The sequence below is a fragment of the Thamnophis sirtalis genome, unplaced genomic scaffold (assembly GCF_051295495.1).
Source record: "Thamnophis sirtalis isolate CommonGarterSnake01/CBP01778 unplaced genomic scaffold, rThaSir2_p1.2 scaffold_2, whole genome shotgun sequence".
Classification (NCBI taxonomy): domain Eukaryota; kingdom Metazoa; phylum Chordata; class Lepidosauria; order Squamata; family Natricidae; genus Thamnophis; species Thamnophis sirtalis.
The window spans coordinates 34,583,854-34,600,849 of NW_028261382.1; the positions used below are offsets into that span (position 1 = coordinate 34,583,854).

A 16,996-nucleotide genomic window follows, 5' to 3' on the forward strand; every position below is an offset into this window, starting at 1 on the left:
TCTATGTATGTATCTATCTGTCTGTCTATCTATCTAATCTATCTAATCTATCTTCATAATAGTGTGCATTTATAATATAATGGGACATCTTCAGATTTAATAGTTGTTTCCCCGCTTCTTTAGAAATGCTTTAACCTGGTTGATGCAGACTGAACCATAGTTTACCTAAGCATGGTTTTTAAATAGACCCACATCTGATTAGGGTTGCAAAGCAGCAGCCGGACTCTAATATCTCCTTCTGTCAAATCCTGCTACCTCATACATGCATTGCTTGACCCAGCCATCTAACTTGGGTTATGCAAACCAAGGCTTAATGCAGAACTTTTAAAAAATCCCATTGTTAGCAAGCATCTTCCTCTCGAAATTGAGAGACACACGATCAGGATGGTTCGGTTTTTTAAAAAAATTAAGCTAAAGTTTTAAAGCAAGATGCTTTTTAAATAAAATAATAATATTAATCTCAGAATGTTTTGAAATTTTGACTGCTTTAAAGATACTCAATATAATCTCCATTTAGCCTAAATACGATGGATTTCTGAGCGTGCCACTGGTTTTCCACAGGCTGGGATTATCCTAGGATCTAAACTACTGTTTGGCTTGGATGAAATCTCTCCCACCTTCATCACATTAACCACCCGCCTTGGCACGTGGTGGTTTATTCAATAAACCATTATGAAAGAATGCGGGGGGGGGGGAGAGAAATAATCCCAATCTCAGTCAAAACGGCCGATTCCCTGGGGGGGGGGGCGGAAATCCTTGTGTGAATTATTCTGTTATTCTGAATTGGGACAGCGGAGGGAAGAGCGATTGAGATGAGCAAGTACTGGTAGAAGTTTCAGCCAGGTGTTGAACAGGAGACCACTAGGAAAACCATCTTGGGTTCGAATTGGGGAATCCAGATCGAGGGGGGGAGGAAGTCCAGGGTCCCTCAAGCAGGGAGAGATGGGGGGAGAGAAGGGGGATCAAAACGCAGGTTAGAGCGTTTTGGCTGGTTTATGGCTAAACTTCGATTCATCCAATATGAGCGGGGCCCAATTAAACCACCTTTTACAACAGCCGCGGCTTTTAGCGTGCGGGAGTGTAGGCTAACCCTACGTTCCTGTCCGCTTTCTCTTTCAGTCTCCTCTTGAGTAAGTCTTCCTTGAAACCCCAGGGCGATTTTGTTCCCAAGCCGATTCGCACATGAGAGCTCTACACGCATCTGCATCTTTGGATTTAAGGCGCACCGCCCCAAAAGATTGAAATTCGCTTTCATCAACCCCCCCCAATCGCTCCAATGGGGAAATCGGGGGACGCTCCGAGGCCCTCGATTCAGATTTGATCCCGGACGGAAGTCGGTTACCGATGAGTGAATGCCGTTGGCCCGAATGAGGAACGGAGGTAAGTGGCGTCTCGGATTATTTCCCCCCCCCCCAATATGGACTTTTTATTCTGGGACCTTTTTGGGGGGGGGCACATCTCTGGGTTCTTGGGGGGAGGGTGTTACGTCTCTCGTCTCGTCTGAACTAATCCTCGTGTTTCAAACTTCGCACCCTTTGGTTGCTTTCAGGCGTCTTCCTTAACCCAGGTCAACTTTGTCTCTCCCTCCCCATTAATCGTGGCTAAATTACTGATTAGGGACAAAAAAGCCTCCTCCCTGCTTGGTCAATTTGGTAAGCTATCCAGGAATCCAGAGCAGTGGATCCATTTCGTGGGAACGCAACTAACTGGGTTCGGGAAGATATTCTCATTGAATGCGGGTTGAAAAGGAAAAGCGATCGCGCTGAAGTCGGTTTCGTGGGGTGACAACCTGGAGCGCCCGTTGTCCGTACCTACCTTCTCCGCCCAAATCTCCTCACCCGGCGTTTATTTCTTTTCTTTTATTCTATTTCTGGGGGGGGGGGGATCTGCTCCAGAGTCGCTCCGCAGCGACCCCAGATCGGAGGCCGATTGCTAGAACTAAGAAACGGGACCCTAAGCTGGTTCAGCTATCCACGTGTTGAGCTCCCTTTGGAGAAAGATATTAAAACTAGATCAGGGATGGGCAATTAATTTCCCCACGAGGCCACGCGACTGTGTGGGGACTGTGGCGGGGAGCCAAACCAAGAGAGCTGTGCAAGCAACAAAAATTGTTTTTCAAAAGTCGTTTTCAAAACAGAACCAAAGTTAAAATCCGCGCGAGCCAGACAAGACAGCCAAAAGGCTGGATGTGGGCCTGGGATCGTAAAATACCCAGATCTGGACTATATAACCTGGCAAACGAGGCCTAATGCGATGAAATCTGGAGTTGCGCACAATTTTTTTTGGGGGGAGTTGCGCGCTCTAGTGTCAGGCGTCTGCTCACGCGTTGCCAACCCGCGCAAGAAAGGCATTCATGGGCGTAAGAGTTCTAGTTTTCAGATAGGGACCCTTCCCATTTCCTTGCGCCCACCTATTCACACCTGTTTAGAATTTGTTCCAAGGGCCAGAGACGCGTTTTTTTTAAATTGATTTATAACGAATCCCAAAAGGAATAAAAATTTGGCACGGGTGGGTAGGTGGATGGGTTGTTGGTCCCTTGTAAAGGTTGGGGGAATTAGGGGTGCCTTTTTTTTTTTTGCGCGGCCGGACGAGGCGTATTTCTCCGAATAAACTCTCCCCCAGTTTTCCCGGCCACTCGGACTTCAGCGCAGCCTGGAGGCGAGCTTTTCGGCCACTTTTCAATTTTTCGAATTGTTCAGTTCTTGGTCGGGAATTCCCTTCGGTGATAGGAGCGCGGTTGATAAGCTGGAGAAAGAAAACGCTCGTTTCCTCAGAAACTCTGAATTCGGTTAGATGAAGAGAGACTTTGGGTTTCACTTTTGAGCCGAACCGCTCCCCCCCCCCGCCTAATCCACTCGGCTTTTCGGGATCTCGAAATATTACGTAGATATATTTTTTTAGCGCCGAGCTCAAAATTTAAAGAACTTTTATTATTAGTGGCAGCTGATTTTCTTCCCTCACCGACTGCAGAAATTCGCATTTTTATTGGGCGGGAGTGGGGGGGGGGCAAACCTACTCAGATAGAGATCTTTAAACTGGGGGGGGTGGGTGTCAAAGGAAAGGTATGAAAGTGACAGATTTCTGGATCTCCGGCGTAGCAAGCAGGAAGAGATTGGGAGATCCGAGAACACTAACAAGGAGCGTTTGTGAGTTCTGTTTTGAGATAGGCACGGGAGGTGAAACGGAGATATTTTCCTTCCTTTTGCATTTTGGGAAAACGAAAATGTCTACCCCTTTGCTCCAGAACAGAATTTAAAACGAAGGAAAACAAGCTTAAGGGACCATAACAACGGGGTTTTGATTTTTATTCCATCTTTTACAAAGTGTTTTTCCCCTACCCCGCCATTATTATTTTTTTGGTAAATAACTCAAGACCAGGAACGTATCTAATACTTTTTCCTCCTCCTATTTTCCCCACAACAACCCCGTGAGGTGAGGCGAGCTGAGGCTGGCCAAGGTCAGTCTTGTTGCACGATCCTTTTTAAAAAAAAAGTCCGGAAGTTAAACGTTGGATCATCAAAGGCAAAAAGTCCTTCCCATGCCATTTCACCTTGATATTTTGCGAAAGTTAACAAACCTCCTGCTTTGGAAACGGGCGACAAAGATGTACTCTGAAGCTGTCGGTGTTAAATAATTGTAGGGACGCTCTGTAATTTAGTGTGTAAGACTCGCTGTAAGATTGTAAAATAGATTTTATCGTGAATTTAGCAAGCCAAGGAGGCTCAAAGCCTGCTTCTTTCCACCGATTCCCAATGGGTCTAACTCGGAGGCGGGATGGATTTGGACCCAGCCTCATCCTGGGCGAGCAGGACAAAATTAGGAGCTTGTCATTTCTTAATCCACCTCGCCCCGCCCAAAAGAGAGAGCCAACAACTGAAATCTCTGTCTCGTTGAGAATTAAAGAGCCGAAATACCTAAGATTCCACCGGCAGTTAGACAATTTTTTTCAGGATGGAAATAAAATGAAATGCCAGGCCGAGTTAACGTGGCGGGGAGGGGGGGCGGGGGACACCGATCCCCGCTCTTTTTTTGAGGCCTCTCTATGGTTGGGCGTTTTGGGTTCTACCTACAGTTATGAAAACCGAGCACACTCGCGTTCACAAAGCAGGCCGAGAAGGAGGAAGACAAGAGAGTAATCCTATATGCGTCTCTATAAAGGGGGGGGGGGTCAAATTCGCCACACAAAAAAAAACCCGACCAAAGACGGCTTGCGTTTTTACGCGCGCCAGGGAGCAGAATTGGAATTTTTTAAAAAAAGATCGGCTCTATCCCGCCAGGGATAGGCCTACTTTTTTTCCCTCCTCCAAGCCCACTCAAAATTTCAGGCGCCCACTCTTCTCTCGCCCCACCTCACCGCAAGAAAGGAAGGCTGCGCGCCGTGGCCCTCTGAACATCGCCGAGCAGCTTAGTCGCGGCTGGTGGGGGGGGGGGAGGGAATAAAACACGCAGAGAACTTGGCTCGAAGGTGTCTGCAAGCGAGAGGGTGGGCGCTTGCGCGCGGGTGGGGGTGGGTTTGCCGCTTTTAGGGTGGCTGGATCGCTCGCTCCGGGGGTTGAAAAATCAGAGGTGGTGATCCGCTAGGCGGGTTTAAACTCGGGGGGGGGGAGATTTAAGACGACCCCCTACACACACACACACACACCGATTCCTGGGCGCAGAATTTGGTTTGGCGTTTGGGGTTTCCCGAATCGAGGCTGACCGAGGTTGGGCGTCTGCGCGCAGTTTTCTAAGGGTTCCCCCCCCTCCCCCTTCGCCAGGTGCCAAGCCAGGCACCCTCCGTTCTGCCCCTTCTCCCACCCCGATCTCGCAAGAGGCTTGCTGGAGGAGAGGGAGACGGGAGGAGGTAGTTACCGCTTCCACCACCCGGTTTTCCTATCCTCCCCCGAGTCCCTGATGGAGGGAGCTCCAGTCCCGAGTGCGCGTTGGAAACATCACTCAAGGGGCTTTCTCACGGGTTCCCCAAACCAGCAGAGAACCCCCCCACCCCCATTTCCCCCCCCCGCTTCCAGGACATAAACTTCAAGTAGTGGCCGCGTCCAGGTTAGAAGGAAGGGCACATATCCCCCTCCCCAGAAAGGAAGAGGAGCAAAGGAGCTTACCTGCCAAGCGAGGTGAGCCGGCTGTGAATTTAGGTGGCTGCTTGGGCGCAGGAGATGGAAGGTGGGGGGCACGGATCCACGCAGTCTTTTTCGTCCTTCTTGCTTTCTCTGCATCCCCCTCCCCGCCCTGTTCAGTTGACAGGAGCTGGGTAATCCCTAACTACCCCCTCCCATTTGCAATCCCCCCCCTCCGTTGCCTTACCCAATTATTAATTTTAAACAGCCCACCGTAAACGTCTCTTTCTCCCTCTCTTCAAGTTTTCCTCTCCGGCATTTCTCTGCCTCCCACTCCCTCCTTTCTCTCCGCAGCGCCTACTCGTCATTTACGTCTCCGGACGGGTTACCTGCCAAAAATTCCCCTCCTGTTCTCCACCTGGCTGAGGGTTCCTTTTGTCACGACTGACTGCCCCTCGAGGAGGGGGCTTGCCTCGTCTCTCTCTCTCTGCCCCCTCCTTTCCTCTCCTCCCTGCTGTTTTCCTCGATCCCTGTCGCTCCCTTTTTTCTTTCTTTCCCCCGTTCACTTTTTTGGGGCTGCCCCCATTTTTTTCTCCCTGCGCGTAAGCGGAGGCACTATTTGACAGGCGAGGGACCGCCTCACTGCGGCGTAGGGATATTAGGCACACCGATTGGGAGTTCAAATGTCAGCAAGTTTTTTTCCCCTCTTTCCTTTAGCCCTCCTCCTCTTCTTCTCCCTCGGTCTCTCACTCTCACTTCACCCTCCCCACGCCTTTTTGGGAAAAGGAGGGGAGGAGGAGGGGAGGCGCTGGCGGGGCGGATGTATTCCTCCGCAGCAGCTTTCCGCCGCTTGTAAACGGAGCGCCTCCCGGCTCGTGAGTTTTGGATGGCATTTGGGCCGAGGAGAGCTCCAGAGGAGACAGCTTGCGCTCGCGGGTGCATGCGTTGCCAGGCGTCCCCCTACTTCGGGGAGGGCCTGGCCGCCCCCTCCACCCACAGAGGGGCCCCGGAGGCGCCTTCAAGCCAGCAGGTGACCTCCCCGGCCACCCCGCCGATGGACGGCCGGCTCCTTCGGCCTCTAGGCTGCGCCCCGCTCGCCTTTGCCCTCGGCACCGTCCCGCTTCTCCGCGGCCCGGATCCCAGCCGGGGAGGCCACTAATCGCCCGCTGCCTTCCCCTCCTACCGTAGTCCCGCCTTCCGCCCCATGGACGTAGCCGCGGGACCGGAGGCGCTGGAAAACTGCTTGAATCGCGGCTCGATCAATTGCGCCAAGATGCTGGACGGGATTAAAATGGAGGATCGGCCGCTGCGCTCGGGGCCCGCGACTTTGGGAGTCCTGCTAGGTGAGTTTGGCTCTTCCGCTTTGCTCCCCTCCCAACTTTCCTGTAAGTTAAACACCTTCTCTTCCTTCCCCCCCCCCCCGCGCCCAACATATATAGATAAAACTCGCCTTCCTTGACCACGATCCTGACGCGGTTGGAGCAGCCCCGCGCGCCCTCCTTTCCTCCTCTCCTTCTTTCTCCCCGGTTTCCAGCGCCGAACTATTCCCGGCGAGAGATGCTTGGCAACTTGGCGAGGGAGAGGGGTGGAGTTATCCCGGCCGAGAATCCACGCGTAAAGCACGGGGCAGGCTGGGAGGAACCACTTTCCACGCCACTTGTGCGCCGGGCCTTGACTTAGATCATTCCGGATTGAGTGGTACAGAAGTGTGTGTGTGTGTGTGTGTGTGTGTGTGTGCTTCCCGCGTTGATGCAAGACTTCAACCGGAGCCCTTTGCGATTTATTTTGATCCCTTTGCCAGCTTCCAATCCATTACGGCTCCCCCCCCCCCAATTTTGGAGGGGGCACGCCCCCCTTTAAAAACCCTGGTACTGATCGCCAGGCTACGTTTCGCGCGCGGTCCAATTTTGGAACCCGAATGGCTAGGCTTTTACCTTTCTTGGCGTGGACGGTTAAAAAGAAAAAATGGGGGGGGGGGAGCGAGCTGCGTTTCAAAGACCGCTGGTCTCACTTTCCTCTCGGGCTGCTTTACACGTCAGAAGGGGCACCCCTGTTGACAGTCCCCGGATTCCAAGAGAGTTCGGTCGTTTGGCACGCTTGTTTTAAACGCCGGCTGAAAACGACCGGACAGCAGGAGTGACGCCTGCCGGACGGGCTGAAGCGCTCAGTTTAGGCGTTATCTCCAAGGGGAGCCGTAAATTCGGGTTGTGTTTGTGTCTGAGTGTGTTGTGCGCCTCCCCGATACTTCTCGCGGTGAATTGATTTTAATCTTGAACTTCTGGTTCTCTGAGGAAGCGGAGAAAGACGGGGCCCTTTGCTTTCCTTCCGCCAGATGCGCTCGGTTTTTGTTCTTTTCTTCTCCCTTTCTTCTCCCTCTTCTCACAACCTCTCAGAGTTTAAACCCGGCTCCAACCGGGCCTCAATCCCCACTGCAACTCCGCCTCCCCCCCCCGCAAATTCCTTCCCTCCGCGCGTGGATCTTAAGCTGGCCAAGTTAAATCTTCCAGCCGCCGCCGTCCAAGAACACACGACCGTTCCTTAAGGCAAACTTTCCCTTAACTGTCTGCAGCGTTTTCCAGCCACCTCCCCAGTAACAACCGCCTGCCAAATTCCGAGAAAACTTCTCCCCCCACACCAAAAGAGAGAGATTTGTAGGCTGTCAATCCAGCCAAGGGCTCTGTAGCTCCCTCGTTTCTTCTGATTTGCAAGGCCCGTTCTTCCTTTTCCCCTTTTATCTTGATGGTGTTAATAGGGTTCCTCATCCCCACCATGCAGTTAATAAACTCTGGTATTTAGGCCATCCATACCTTAATAATGTACCAATTTAGGCCAGGGCTGAATAGGGAAAGGCGGTTAAAAAGCTGTGTTTTTAACGTGGTAAGCATTGCGACAAACTTCTTGGCCTGTTTGTATAGTTGGAGAAATGCGATTATTACTATTATTACTTCTTTTATTCACTAAACATGGGAACTCAGTCAACTGAACATTTAAAGATGGGTCACAAATACCATTGACTGGTGCTAATGGTTGATACGGGTTGCTGCCAGCGTCCTGGGTATCAACCAAGTAGTGGAACTTATTATTATTATTTCTTTTATTCATTAAACATGAAACTCAGTCAACTGAACATTTAAAGTTGGGTCACAAATACCATTTTCTGGTGCTAATGGTTGATTCGAGTTGCTGCCAGCGTCCTGGGTATCAACCAAGGACCTTCTTAAAATATACGATGTTCCGAGTAGCACAGGTTTTTTTTTGCAGCTCCGCTGATTTAACTGCAGGAAGCTGCAATTTCTCGATGTGTTTTGTAAAATTCTTGGACATGTTGCCAAGTGCCCCGATGACGATGGGTATCACTGTGGCATGTTTCATCCATATTATTATGGATTTTATTATTAGTATATACTTTATTCATTAAACATGAAACTCAGCCAACTGAACATTCAAAAATGCATCACAAATACCATTGACTGGTGCTATTGGTTGATACTGTTTGCTGCCAGCGTCCTAGGTATCAACCAACTACCTTATTAAAATAATAATAATAATAATAATAATAATAATTATTATTATTATTATTATTATTATTATTATTCCCCCACCATTATCTTATAGTTTATTTTTTTTAGCCAGGCCGAAGGAGACAATAGTCATAATGACAACTGTGCGCTACAGTAGTACTATTGCTAGTAAAAGAGAACTGACGATGGTAACTTCTACGGTACAATAAATGTGCTTTTGAGGGGATGATTCCAGGCGAAGGAGTTCAGGGATACAATGGCCAAAGGTGACTTTTGCCTTGACCACGATCCAGACAGGTCTTCTTGGAAGTGAGCCTCAGGTGTTCCTTCTGACTAGACCAGCAGTGGCAGGAGAGGTCTTAATAATCAAGAACAGAGATTGTACCTTTTTTGGATTCCCATCAGAAACTCATCCCTGTCTCCCTTAATCCGGATTCTCTTCTCCTGGTGTTGGGCGCAGGTTGAGGAATGGAGAGCGGAGATTTTTAATTGTCTGCTCTTCTTTCCCAGACCTATTGGCTTCTCCAGCTCAGATTCGTTTTGATCACCCTGAAGTCCATGGCTAAATAACCAACGAGTAATTGTAGGAAGGAAGCCTTCAGATAACTATATCTGGCCCAATTCTAAATCTCAAGTGGGAATTAAGAAGGATTGGGCCATCCAGGCGTTTCAAAGCCAATCCTTCTTAAAAACCCTGTGATTGCTGCTTCTTCTTTTATTTTTGGTGATTCTTGCCTTGCTTTTTTTTTCATACATCTTTTTTTTCCTACCTCACTCCCCCCACCCTCTCTCCGTCTCTTCTCTTGCTTCCCTTCCCTCCTTCAGGGTCCGATTGCCAACACCAGTCGGTTTGCGAGGGGTGCCAGCGTCCCATCTCCGACCGCTTCCTGATGCGTGTCAACGAATCCTCGTGGCACGAAGAGTGCTTGCAATGCGCCGCCTGCCAACAGGCGCTAACACTAGCTGCTACTTTCGAGACCGGAAGCTTACTGCAAGCAAGACTACCAACAGTAAGATCTTCACCTTTATTTATTTTTAAACCTTTCCTTTTTTTTGCCACTGGAATTCTTCACGCTGCTTTCCCTGGTTTGAGCTCATTTATAACTGTATCCTGGTGGAATGGGGTAGTAGCGGGAGAGGCCGAAAGCAGTGAAGGCGAACATTTGAGGAGGATTTCCAAGAGAATAAGCCGGGCTTTTCGGATCAAAGAGCTGGAGCTCCACCCCTTTTGCTTTAAAACCCATTGTTGCTTCATCCAGCAGAAGTTCCATTGTTGCTTTAAGTCTCTTGAGTGTCACCATCCTGGGGTTTAACTGATTTCCCCCTCCGATCTCTCTCTTTTTCCTTTATCCTCCCCTCCTCCTCTTTGACCTACTCTGCTGGCTTGTTGTGCGCAATTCAAAAATTTTAAAAAAGGTCGCCTAGGGTATTTGGGGTGGATATCGGAGGTTGGATCCGCGGAAAAATGCTTTGACTTCACCACAAGTGGATTTGGGGTGTGTGTGTTGGGGGGGGAGAGAGATGGCCCACTCGCTGCATATATGTGTCATTAAGTATTCCCAAGCGTATTAAGTCATTTTTCGAGTAAGCCGAGGAAAGTAAAAGATCCAGCTTGGGTCGCTTTTGAATTTCATTTCTGGCAGATTTTGGGGCCACTTCCTAGTCAGAATCCCCTCTGAGTTGCTTGCCTTCACCTTGGGTTATTTGTATTATTATTATTATTATTTTTATTTTCCCAAGGGAACAATTTATAGCCATCCCTTTCTCTGCCTTTTTCCTTCCTGTTTTCTCTTTTCTGAAATCTGCCTCCCCTCAGTTTTCTTTTAGATCGGGCATATTTCAAAAATCGACCTCTACTACTTTCCATGAAGCAATTCAAATCCCTGAAGGAGAGAGGTGGTTTAGAAATAGGGAATTTAAATAAACAAATCCAAATATTACTTTCTTTTTTTAAAAAAGAGATTTTTTTTAAAAACAAGTTTTTATTTTTTAATCCCTTCTATATAGTTACACATAGTTCACTATTCACTTAGTTATTATTCTTATTTATCTTCATCACTTTTACAGTTTTTCCAGATAAAAGGTTAAAACATACATTCTGGCTTTGCTTTGCTTACCATGGTAAGCACAAAAAAAAAAAGATATTTTATTTTTGAAAGCAAAATATATAAACACTCCCCCCCCCTTCTTTGTCAACAATCCACCTGTGGAAAATTTTATAACTGCAATTGAAAATCCCATCCAAATTTTGTCCTTCCTTAAATAAATAAATAAAAACAGGGTGTCTCTGCAAAGGAAGGGGTTATTATTATTATTATTATTATTATTATTATTATTATTATTTTCCCAGCCTGTTTTTAGGTTGGTATTTCGATCCTTGCAGTCTTGGGTAGAAGCCTGTAAACTGGGGTGGGCAAAAGGAGCAATTAATCATCATCCTCCTCCTCCTCCTCCTCCTCCTCCTCCTCCTCCTCCTCCTCATCATCATCATCATCATCATCACCATCACAATTTAGTTCGCATGCAATGCATTTGGAGGAGGGTGGGGAAAGGCACTGCATATTCCCAAGGAAAGTTGTGCAATAGAAAAAAGGTTTCAGGGATCTTTAAAAAATAATAATAATAATAATAATTTTTGTTTTTTTAAAAAAACCTTCCTGAATATGGTGCTGAAAACAACTAGAGCGCGGGCGTCTGTGTATGTGTCTAAAAGGAAGAATTTGATTTTGTATGTGAGAAGGCGGCCTTCTCCGAAATAAGCTGCCTGCGAGTAAAAAACGATTGGAGCTGGATTTTTTTTTCTCCCTTCGAACTAAAAAGTTTGGCAGTCAGGATAGAAAAAAAAAGTGGGGGGAGGCGTAGATTTTCTGGAATCCATTAGATTCTCTGGAATCCATCTTCCCAAGATCGATGGCCAAGTAAAACCGAAAAGCCTCTTTTTTATTTATTGTATATATATATATATATTTTAAATCACGCATCCCGGTTTCGTTGTGGCATTCGCTGACCATTTACTTTTTATTTTTCTTTTTCTTTTTGGAAGTTCTTTTGTTTTCCATCTTTCTTCTATTTAACTCTCTCTTCCCCCCCCCCCTATCAGCCTACCCGGGACTCAGCCTCGCATGGATTAAACAACCCCCATCCACCCCGTTTTTTAAGCGACCCGATTCAGGAGTCACCCTTCTCCCAACCCCCCTTTTAACCAACGAGGTCGGGAAAGGCGCCTCTACTTAATTCGGAGTCGGCGCGTGGCTTTTCAGGCCTCCAAAACCGACGCAGTTTTCGCGACTTTCGGGCGTTCGTTTCTACACTCCAAAACTCTAAAGCGGGAGCTGGAAAGGAGGGGGGGATGGTGGGACGGTTGTTAAAAGTCTCTCCCCCCCCCCCGTCCCCGCCTTGGGTAAAACTGGCGACGTGTTTAAATGGGGAGGGAGGAATTATTGGCTTTGCAAGAAGCAACCAAAAAAGCGCGGAATCTCTCCCCCCCCCATCTCCAAAAAAAAATCTGAGTTTGCAATCCGCACAAGTTCGGCCGGAGGGAACGAAGGCGAGGAAGCCGAGCTGCCTGTTCGGCCCGGCCGCTGGCAGTCGGCTTGAGGCTGCCCGGTGAGCGCGTCGGGAGTGGAGACGCGTGGCTCGAAGGGAGGATAAGAGTGAGTGCTTCGCAGCCAAGAGAAGCCCCCCCCCTCACCAGGCCTGGGGCTTTTTTATGGGGGGGGAGAAGGAGCTGGGCTATCTGTTCCCCCTGGAGAGATTTCGGGGGGCCCTCACCAGCTATCTTCTTTTTTTCTCGCTTTCCTGTTATCTTCCTTCCTTCCCTTTCTTCTTTCCTTTTTCTCATTCCTCCCTTCCCTTCATCTTGTTTGTCCGTTTCTCTGCTCCTTACCTTCCCATTCTCTCCTTCCTTCCTTACTTCCCCTTTCCCCATTCTCATCTCCCTCTCCTTCCTCGTCTTTTTACTTCCTCTTTCCTTAATTCACTTTTTCTGTTTTTTCTTTTGTCTCCTTCTTCCCTTCTCCCTTTTCTTCCCTTCCTTCCCTTCCTTCTCTTCCCCCCTCTTTCATTTCCCTTTCTCTTCTTCTTTCTACTCATCCCTCTTTTTTCCCTTTTTCATTTCCCTTTCTTTGCACTCGCTCTTTCCTTTCCTTTCTTTTCCCTTCCCTTCTTCTATATTCCGTTCAGTTCCTTTCCCTTCCTTTCCTTTTCTTTTCTCTCGTCTTCATCCCTTTTAAAGAACTGGCCCTTCATTTCCCATCTCTATTTAAAATTTTCGTGCGACCCCCCCGCCCACCCCCGCCCACCCGACGACAGACTAACCAGCCCTAGCTAAATGGAGCCTCTTATGCACAGCTAGCCCAATTCGCGGGCGCGGAAGGCAGCTTTCATGCCACAATCCAGCCTTTAAGATCATCTCCACCGGTCCTTCTCGCCTTTGTTCTTGGTGTTTATCGCCAGCCTCTTTATCAAGGGGGGGGGGGGAGTGTGTGATTCCATGGTCATCCAGCTCTCCACCTCAAGTCCAGGCGGTCGCGGTTCCCCAGGCATCCCATAGTCGTGGCTGGTAGACAGGCCCTCCAATGAAGCCCACCCGCCCCCAAGAGAATACGCTCTCTCTCGGGGAGCATAATTAGGCATTTTCGTTTGACTGACTTATTATGGAGGGGGCATCGTTCTACTCCCCCTCCCCGTCTTAACCTGAGCTTACACTGAAAGCCGGCGAGAGATCCCGAAGAAGCCGTCGAAGTTCGCCGGGGAAAGCGCGATTACGCACCTGCCGCGGGGACTCCGCTTCGAGTTGCGCCGCTTTAGAGGGACGTGGCGGGGCCACTGATGGGCGGTGAGGATGATGACCGATCCACACCGCCCGGGGCCAAAGCCGAAGAGCGCCTTGGAGAGCGGGCGGGCGGGCTCCCGAGGTCCGTCCTTTTGCTGGAGAGCCCGTTCGCTCTCGGTGGAAAACCTAGCACTGGCGCTGCGCTTTCCCGAGTGGCTGACATACCGAAGGAGAATCGGTTTCAATGGGCCCTCCGTAAGACCCTGGCGAGCTTCTGGGCCTTTTCCCTCAAGGGAGAAAGGCGGTGGGGCTGAGCCCAGGGCTGTCGCCTCCGGAGAGCCCCCCAAGAGCGAAGGCCAGGCGCCGCGACGCCCACGCTTTCTTGGCATTGGTGCGCAGCTTTTGGATAGCTGCGGGGGTCCTTTAAGGTGGGAACCAAGAAACAGAGAAGGCAGAGGACAGGGAGGGACCTCTGAATGGCTGTTTCGTGGTCGTTTAAAACAATAATCGGAGCTGCCCTCGCCATTAGGATCAAATGTGCCCTTAGCGCTTCCCACTAGAGCGGCTCCTTTTCCCTAGAGGTCCTTCCCCCAAACTGCCCGGAGTAGGGCGGCTGAGAAGCAGCTGGTGCCTGTCCAAACGAGCATTATTATAGCCAATATCCACCAGTCCTTCAAAGCGGGGCAATTATTCATTGCCAGCCTTTGCTTAAACCCGGGGAAGGCGCTTCATTTCGAAAAGCAAACAAAACCAGCCTGAATCAGATGCTTGGGTCTCCTTTGGGATGCTCTGGGACCCGCGGTTCTCCAAGGACAGGCTACAATTGCAAGACGCTAGTCCTCAGGATGTCAAGAAGAAATTTGAGAAAGCTCCATTTTAGTATTGCGGTTCTCCTTCCTTCCTTCCTTCCTTCCTTCCTTCCTTCCTTCCTTCCTTCCTTCCTTCCTTCCTTCCTTCCTTCCTTCCTATCCTGGGGGATGTCCTTTTTTATTTAATCTTCTCGTTTTAGACATTTGCCCATTCTTGATAACCTGGCTGATTCTTCAGACTGACCTAACATCACAGCCTACCCGGTTAAAACAACCCACCCAGATTTCATGGTTCCAAAACTGTGAAGCATTTCATTCATTGCAGCCAATTTCTCTAGTTCAGGATTGCATAAGCTAAAATTCTCTAGTTAGCTAGTGGGGAATACTGAATTTTGCAAGCCTTTATCCAGCACAGCATAAGCGGCTATTTAAATTTGCAACTGAACAAGAGACCTCACCACAAAGAAGAAATAATAATAATAATAATAATAATAATAATAATAATAATAATAATAATAATAATCCTTGTCAAATGCCAACCAGGGTTTCATTGCAGACTTTCCAAAGTTTCGCATGTATGATGGACAATTGCACTGAAAGCTCAGCTAAAGGGAATTCCCAGGTTGACTTTTGAAGTGGGAGGGAAATCTCCACAGGGCTGCAGGACATGATTGGCGTAAGGTGGTTTTTGTCCTTGAAATAAAGAAATAAGTCACCACTTTGTGGTTCATCTGGACATCTATACTTCGCTTGGTGAGATGAACCCAATTTGCTGGGACATTTTCTAGAGCATAAAATTGATGCAGGTCAAAATGGGGAGGGGGAGGGAAATGAGGCGTTCTGTGGTGGGGTCTCCCCCCCCTGGTACATTAACAACACACTCAGAAATGGGCTGCTTCTTTCTGGTGTGAAGGAATTTAATTCGACTCCAACAAACCGGAATTTGAGTTCAGTGTAATCCTGAATTCTAACTAGGAAATTGGTTTTTTTTCCCTTCCCCTTCCTTTTTCTTAACACAAAAAAGTATATCCTTTTAAAATAAATCATTCATTTCATTCTCCGTAGTTTTTCTGTGCCTGCTGCCTTCCTCAACTCATCTCCTTTACTATGTCCCATCGCCACACAACAACAACACAAACACACAGGAAAAAATACATGGCCCTGTAAGCTTTCTAGGGTAGTGTTTTTGTTGTGATATCGCACAAGTTCTCAAAGTGACAACACATTCTCAAGTGTACACAGTGACAATCCCAATTCCATATTGGCTGTACGGTCAATCTAAGTGTAGGATGCCCAGAGATGTTTTTTTTTAAAATTATTGATTTAATCTTTTTTTTAAAAAAAATCTTCTCTGCCTTTTTGACTTTCGGGCTGCTTCTAATCTCGGCCCCTTTTCTTTTCTCCCTGGCCTTTCTTTCCCACTTCACGCTTGTCACTAAAATTTAGGGCTGTCTTTGTGCCCGGAGTGGGTTAAAACATGGTCACTTCAATCGGCGCGACATAATATGACTTTGCAAGTGGTCTGCCGGCAGACAAAAGAGGACATTTCTGGTTGTACATCAGCTTTTGTCTAACATTCAGGAGGTTCTCCCCCCTCCCTCCTCATGATCGCCCCCGAAAGGTTTGGGAGGGGTGGGCAGTTAAGAGAGAAACTATGTGTATTTCATAGCAACAACTCCAAAATCCCCTGCTATGGAAACCCGGGGGGGGGGGGGAGAAGGGGTGTGTGTAATTGGTAAGGAGTAACTGCAGAGTATAAATATTGCGGAGTTTTGAAAGTCCTAGCTGAATAGTTGGAGCCACGAATGGCTTTTTTCCTCCCTCCCTCCCTCTCCCTCTCTCTCTCCCTCTCTCTCTCTTTTGCAAATATTGCCTGTCCAAAATGGACTTCTGTCTTCAACATGTCCATTTAGGAAAGCTTATGCTGGGGTTGAAAGATGCGCCTTTAAAAAGACATTTAATCCGGAGCTGAGCCGAACCGGAGGGTTAAGGGGAAGCACACGTGCCATTTGCAATATCTCTGAACCAACCAAGCGAATTGAGACTCAATTGACAAAATAGAAAAAAAAATTGTAAGCTGCCCAGAGTCACTGAGAGTGAATGGGAGGCCGTATAAATTCTCTAAATAGATAAATAAATACTTTTAAAAAAATATTAAGTGGGCAGGATATTTCCATGTGGCCACAAAGAAGCTTGTGCAAGGTTTTTTTTTTTCTCACTGAGTGTTTCTAACTTGCCTTTTTCTCTTGAGAGTTTTCCTAAAGCTGCAAATGCTTATTGGACCAAAACTTCAGCCAGAATCACCATACGTTGCATAATGTGTAGATAATTCCTTTATTGAATTTCAAAATGGATAAAATACAGAATTACCAGTAAAATGTTAGAAAGAGAAAGAAAGCAAGAAAAAGCAGAATTATATAAAAAAAGATAAGATGGAAAAAGAGTAACCTCCAATTTCCTTCAGTTCAGATACATAATAAAACATCATCTTCCTCTAGGTTTAAACAAAAAATAAAAGTGCAACATGTAAAACATACCTAGCAAACCCAAAGCAATAAATAATAAAACACAACATATCTCGAATCAAAATTGATCCATTCTCAAAGCATTATGCGCTACACCAATTTTGCAGGGTTTTTGGTAAGGACCTAGCCAATTTTTCTTTTTCAATGTTGTACCCGGTCTTGTTTCATCAATTTTAGTTATGACAAAAATCTCAAACTGTGATCCTGTTTATGGAAATTCTCAATCATCCAGGTCATGGTTGTCTCAAAGGTGCTTTTTTTTTTCCTTTCCCAAAAGCCAATCGGACTTCTTTGGTTTTCCCTCGAAGACGTT

General features: G+C 47.7%; 1 protein-coding gene across 1 annotated transcript in view; it reads left to right on the forward strand.

The window, feature by feature from the left end:
- The first annotated feature begins 6,258 nt into the window (after positions 1-6,258).
- Positions 6,259-16,996, forward strand: part of LMX1B (LIM homeobox transcription factor 1 beta) — a 144,056-nt gene continuing 133,318 nt past the window's right edge. The window contains 4 exon segments of the mRNA XM_087704737.1: positions 6,259-6,397; positions 9,401-9,529; positions 9,532-9,558; positions 9,561-9,585. Coding sequence (XP_087560863.1) covers positions 6,259-6,397; positions 9,401-9,529; positions 9,532-9,558; positions 9,561-9,585 — 320 coding nt within the window.